Consider the following 6,000-nt stretch of genomic DNA (forward strand, 5'->3'; position numbering starts at 1 on the left):
TTCCACACTAGACCACCACTAAGCAAGAACAACAATCAAGGAGAATAAAAGTTGCAACAATTTCCCTTCACCTCGCAACCTAGCTAGAAATTACTACAGAATTTGGGTCTTAGACTGGGCTTTAATGTAGCTGTGGATGATAATTTACAATGGGAGAGAGATCCACAGACATTTAGAGATCCCACTGTAGCAGTTAACTTAAAGAGCAGAGCCTTACCTCTTTTTCTGCCTTGTGCAACATGCTGTATTGAGCATTAGCCTTACCTCTACTCCCAAAATCAGTACTTTCAGTGGAGTAAGGATACCGAGAGCCCTTTTAATCACCCAGATATGGAGCCTCTCATCCCAGACTAAAAGATGCCCTGCGCAAGGAGATTATTTCTTCATTAGATGTACACTCTGAGCACAAGGAAGAGCTGTGTATAGCCTGGGATGTCACACCTCCCATTTGAAGCCTTTGTCACCCTCTCTACCAGTACAGTATGCAGCTCAATCCTTTCCCCAATCCTTTAAGTCACACGCCTTGTCTGTATGTCAGGTTTTCACCATGCTCCCAATTATAACACTGGTGCAGCAGAAAAGGAGTTGGGGACACACTGGGCTCCTCACCCTGCAGCTTCACATCCCAGCTATAGACCATGGCAAAAGCAGGACTAGATGAAGCAGCAGAGATAGCTCATAGGAATTTAAAAAAAAAAACACACCAAACAAAAACAAAACCACAAAAAAAACCCCAGCTCACAAAAAAAACTAATCTGCTTAAACCTGTAGAAGTAGACAGGCCAACAAGTTTCAATTCCTCCTCTGTAGTATCAAGCAGAGCACCAAAAAGCAACACAGAAACACTAGGTCTACTGTGCATTCATGCTCTAGATGGCTCATTTATCCGTTTGATAAATATCCAGGACCGTATTAAGCAACCCAACAGAACAGAAACTAGCAGCAATGCAGCCCCAGCATGATTAAGGGTGCTTCTAAGAGCATCAACAAACATGGAGACTACATGGATCACAGCCCAGAAAGATTCCACATTGGTAAAATGACAGCTTGATTAGGTTTTGTCTGACAAATGTGGTGAGTAAGATCAGAATCAAACATAATTCCAAGGTTATAGGCCTTCAGATAAAACCAGGAAAAAAAATCCAAAGAGGGCAACAGCAATTTGCAAGACCAAATCAACTCTCCAGCCCAGCTTTCTTAATGCTCAGATGCAACGCTGCCACAACTGCTGAGGCTAAGTAAGTACCCTCCAGAGAGCATCCTGAATTAACAGGGACATGCCTTCAGAGTGGGCAGATCTTCAGATCTTGCAAGACATTTTTCCCTCCCATCAAGACCTTTACTAAATATGCATATATTTGTAATTTAATGGGAAAACATGCAAGTACCACTACTGTATATCCAGGCAACTGTTGTCTGTTGCTACCCCGAAGGTCAAGTAGTAACACCCTATTACCCCTATTGCTGCAGTATAATCAAACAACATAAATAGCAGACGGTAATGGATTTTTCCTTCTTCCCTCCCACCTGTTCCAATGACAAAATGTGACTCAAAAACAAGCAGGGAAATCACATCTCTTAAAATATATACGCACAACCAAAAGTATCTCACTCCCTTATTTTGCACATTTTAAGCCATATATAAACATAAACCATTTGGGGAAACTTGGTGACATAAAATCAAGGCTTCTGGGTTTCCTTCCCATGTGGAAAGGGGGCAGAGGAGGCAGAGTAGAACAGGGCTCTTACCCAGGAACAAGATGATCTGTCTCCTGGAACTCTTGCCCTCTGAGCTCTCACTTTTTCTTAGGTACTGCTTCTGGTGTCTTGGTCCACCCTTCACTGCCACAGTTCCTTCCTTGTTGATCATCAGGGTTTTCATCATGCTGCGGCACATGTAGGCAACAGATCCCAGCACTATGATGTACACAGCAAAGGCACTGAAGATGCTGGCCTGAAACACAGGCCACTTGGAGGAGAGGCTGGTACAGATGGTCATGTTGTGCTTCAGCTCAGGGAGGTGGTGCCTAGGTGTAGGCTTTGTGCAGGCAGTCGTACCTTGGTAGCCCTCGATGGTTTCCAGGGGATATTCTGTGCCCATAGCAAAGAGCAGGGGAAGAGCCACTATGACAGATGTCCCCCAGACAAAGGCAATCAGCAGCTTCACCGTGCGGGGTCCAGAGACAGCCTTGAACTTGAAGGGGTGGCAGATAGCCACATACCTCTCAAAGCTGAGGGTGGCAACATGTAGCACAGTTGCATAACTGCAGGCTTCGAAGAGGAAGTAGTAGAGCTTGCAAGCAATATTGCCATCAGGACTGGAAAACGGGCTCCAGATAGCACTGAAGAACTCCACGGGCATGCCCAGCAGGATAACCAGCAGGTCAGAGCAGGCCAGGCTCACCATGTGGTCTGTGACCTCCTTCTGCAGGTAGCCTTTCTTCTGTAGGATCCTGGTGGCCTTAATGGTGATACCATTGCCCAAGATGCCCACAACAAAGATGCAGACATACACTGAAGCCAAAGTGATCTTGATCCAAAGAGACACCTCAAACTCAGGGATGTGGCTGTGGTCAATGAGATGAGAACAGTCTGAAAGGGATGTCTGTCCTGCCATGAACAACCCCTGGGAGAAAGAAGGAAGAACCTTCCTGCCCTTTCTGAGGTTTGAATTCACAGCAAATAAATCCTTTCTCACTTTGCCCCTCTCACTGAAATGCACAGGTCAGAGCAATCAGGTACAATGAACCTGTCTCAACTAGCCACACCTGTGCGTTTCGTTAGCAACAGCCACTGAGTCAATAAGCCGAGCAGGAAGGTGTTGCAGCTCTTACCAATCTTTAGGGAAAACACCTCTTGCTCCTTCTAGATTTTCCTTCTCCTTTCTCTACTGAGTGAGGCTGCTGCTCCCCAGTCCTTTGAAGTGTGAACTGCTCTCCTTTTAGTACTTGCCTCTTCCTCTGCAAGCAAAGGCAGCTTTTGGTCCTGGCCCCGTCAGGAGGAAGTCAGAGTTTCTGTGTGGTTATAGCTGCTCTGTTAACCATTAACCTAAATCTTGGCTATCCCTAGTCACTGCAGCAAAGCTGATTTAGAGAGAAAAAAAAAAAAAAAAAAGCAAGACACCCATGTCTGAAATTCACTTCCTGTAACAGCAGCTCCTTCTCAGGAACAAAACCAGGTGTTTCTCCTAAAGCTGTTCGGTTGGTGGAGTCAGGCTGGATGTGTGAACAGGCACTGAGGACAAAGTATCTGCTCCTGAGTTATACATTAACTGGGCTTCAGACTTTAATTCTATATGTGCTAATGCCAACATGCTTCACTACTTCACATTTCCTTTAATGAAGACCTCGGTATCTGCCGCAGCAGTTATGCAGCTTGTGCAGCCACAGACTGATTTACATCAAAAGGAGGTTCTGGTTTTTGCTTGCTGCTGATGAACTGGGAGCTTCTTAAAATAATTGTTTAGGCTCTGAAGAGTCTTCTCTGAAGTTACAAAATAAGCTGAACTCTAGATTTCGACACATTGATTGTCTCCCTTTAAATTTCCGTCCTCTCCTGTTAGATAACAAAAATAATGAAGTTAGTCATCCCCATCATGCTCATGCTTTGAAATAATCCAGAGTAGCAGGGGATGAAAATATACTTCCTCCTCCTGTGTCTCACCCCAGGGGGAATTAATTTAATGCACTCTTTAGTTTTAGTTTCAAACCATAGCACTGAAGGCTCCCAAGGTAACCCCTGGAAACATTTAATTAGAGGGTGTGTATATGGATTAGGAAACCTTTAAATTACAATGCAAAACGGCAGAACAGTTTTTGCAGCTATAATCAAGAGAGAGGCCCAGTACAGTGATCTGCTCCAATACCAAATCTAAGAACAGTGGGTTCACAAAGTGATTTTTATTAACTAGACAAGCTCATGTGACACTTTCAGTTCATGATAAAAGAGAAACATTAGAAAGCTGTTATTAAGCAGTCTCCTCGCATTCAGTGGTTATCACTGTACCTCAGCAGCCCAAGTATATAATGAACAAAAGATGCCCAAAACAGGATAATCAGCACCTGTTTCTATGCATTATTTATGCATTCCTGTTTCAGAAAAATCACCTCAAACCTTGCAAAACTTCAAGCCCTGTAGTCCCAGTCATCTTTCCTTACGTTTGATAATTCACATTTGTTCTGCTCAGACAAGCTTTCTATTATTACCCAATTTCTTTCACTTAATTTTACTTTATAAAAGTGTGAACAAAGATTACATATGCATGACTGAATTGTGGAAATGAAGCTAATTAAAATTTGCTGCTTACCATCAAAAGGGAAAAAGGGAGAGAGAGCAAAAGAGAGAGAAGGCCCAATAGGATTAGATCTCCCCTTTTTTCCACACCAATTATAAAATGCAGAACACAATTTTGCAGTCTTCAATATTATCTTTAGAACATACACAAAGTTTATTAACTTTCTAATAAAGAGCTGGTGCCACAAAGGGGATAGGAAGGAAAGAGACAATTGTAGATACTCATAGACTAAGAACGTTTTAAAAAAAAAAAATCTTACATAGGTTACTGGGCAGATAAACCAGCAGTGAGTATTCCAGAGATAGGTATAAAATCTCTGTCATGGATGATTATAAAAAAAATTGTCTTCCCGGAGGGAGACTTTTCTCCCCAACTAAATGTGCTTAATGCCTCTTTGTGGCATGGAGGCTGAGAGGCTCACAGGCTTTACCCTGGTGGATATGCTAGTTTATAAACTTATGATTTGTGTAATGGTCTAATTTTAGGGATTTGAAGTTTGCCTCAATATCTTGTAGCAGTGAGTACCACAAGTTTTTCACCCTATTTCTTTCTAAAATCAGCATACAACAGATGCTGCACACTGCCAATCGTCCCTTGGTAAGAAAACGGAGCATCCTGAAGATGCACATTACATGGGCACAGGGCGGCAGCTGACTCCGTGTGTCACTCACTCAGCCACAGTCATGCTCACCTGAATGCTTGCGGTGATGCAGTTGTTGGTAAGAGATTACAAGTACTGGGAGCCAGAGAAACACTGAGATGAAGCATGGATCATTATCGTTGTAGTATACAAGGTGATTTTTCACAGATACAGTAAGGCTGGTGTGCTTTGTCCACCCCAGTTTGTTACGCAACAGAGACTACAACGTTTCCTGAAGGGCTGTTTGCTTTCTTGCCTGGTCCTTGGATAACACCCTTGTGAAAGGCCTTTTGGGGAAGAAGAAAGCAGAACTTTATCATCCATCCTTTAGGCCGTTGCACAAAGCTCACTTTCTGTACCTTGTGTAGTGTACCAGCTAGCACCCTGCCATGCTCATGGACCCCTGGCTGAGCTGAAGGGCAGGAGAGGGTGCAAGGCACTCAGCCCCTGGCCAGCTGCCATCTCATTAAAAGCCAAGTGCCCCAAGCTCCTGATGAGGTTGGGCCCCCAAAACTGGCAGTTAGTAGGAGTTGTAGCTGGAATTAATTTTGGAAGAACAAACTAATTTGACAGATGCTGTCGCATTTTAGGTAAATGGATTGCATATTAACCTTTTCCAATGTGCAGGGGTATCGTATTGCTGCTGCCTTACAAATGCACTTCTTCCCAAGCTGCACAGTACCAGCATATGGATTGGCTCAGGGTGCCCAATCTGCTGATTCACTCTATGGTTATTTCTCAATTACCATATAGCACGGATGCCAGGGTGCTCCAATTGGCAGACAGGCATTGCCACACATGTGTTATCTCTGCAGAATTATTTCTTGATAGCCGTGTTGTGAATATGCAAATCCACCCTAATTGGCTACGCTAATCACACTGCTCTGACTGGTTTCTCTTCTCAAACCGTTCAAGCTACTTGACAGGAACAAAGAAAATACTTTGGTTTCTTACTTCCTTTAGCTGAAAAACTCTAAAACTTAAATGAAAAAGGAGAGCTATCTCAAAAGCGAAGAAAATGAGGCTGTGAAAAGGATTAACTTTTTTTTCAGATAAAACCACATTG

At 43.4% G+C, this 6,000-nt stretch overlaps 1 protein-coding gene across 1 annotated transcript in view; it reads right to left on the bottom strand.

Moving 5' to 3' along the window:
• Positions 1-3,146, bottom strand: part of GPR39 (G protein-coupled receptor 39) — an 83,867-nt gene extending 80,721 nt beyond the window's left edge. Inside the window, exon 1 of the mRNA XM_037398264.1 lies at positions 1,750-3,146. Coding sequence (XP_037254161.1) covers positions 1,750-2,617 — 868 coding nt within the window. The 5' untranslated portion in view covers positions 2,618-3,146. The remainder of the gene's footprint in view (positions 1-1,749) is intronic.
• Positions 3,147-6,000: the final 2,854 nt, after the last annotated feature.

Source organism: Falco rusticolus, chromosome 8 (assembly GCF_015220075.1).
Source record: "Falco rusticolus isolate bFalRus1 chromosome 8, bFalRus1.pri, whole genome shotgun sequence".
Lineage (NCBI taxonomy): Eukaryota > Metazoa > Chordata > Aves > Falconiformes > Falconidae > Falco > Falco rusticolus.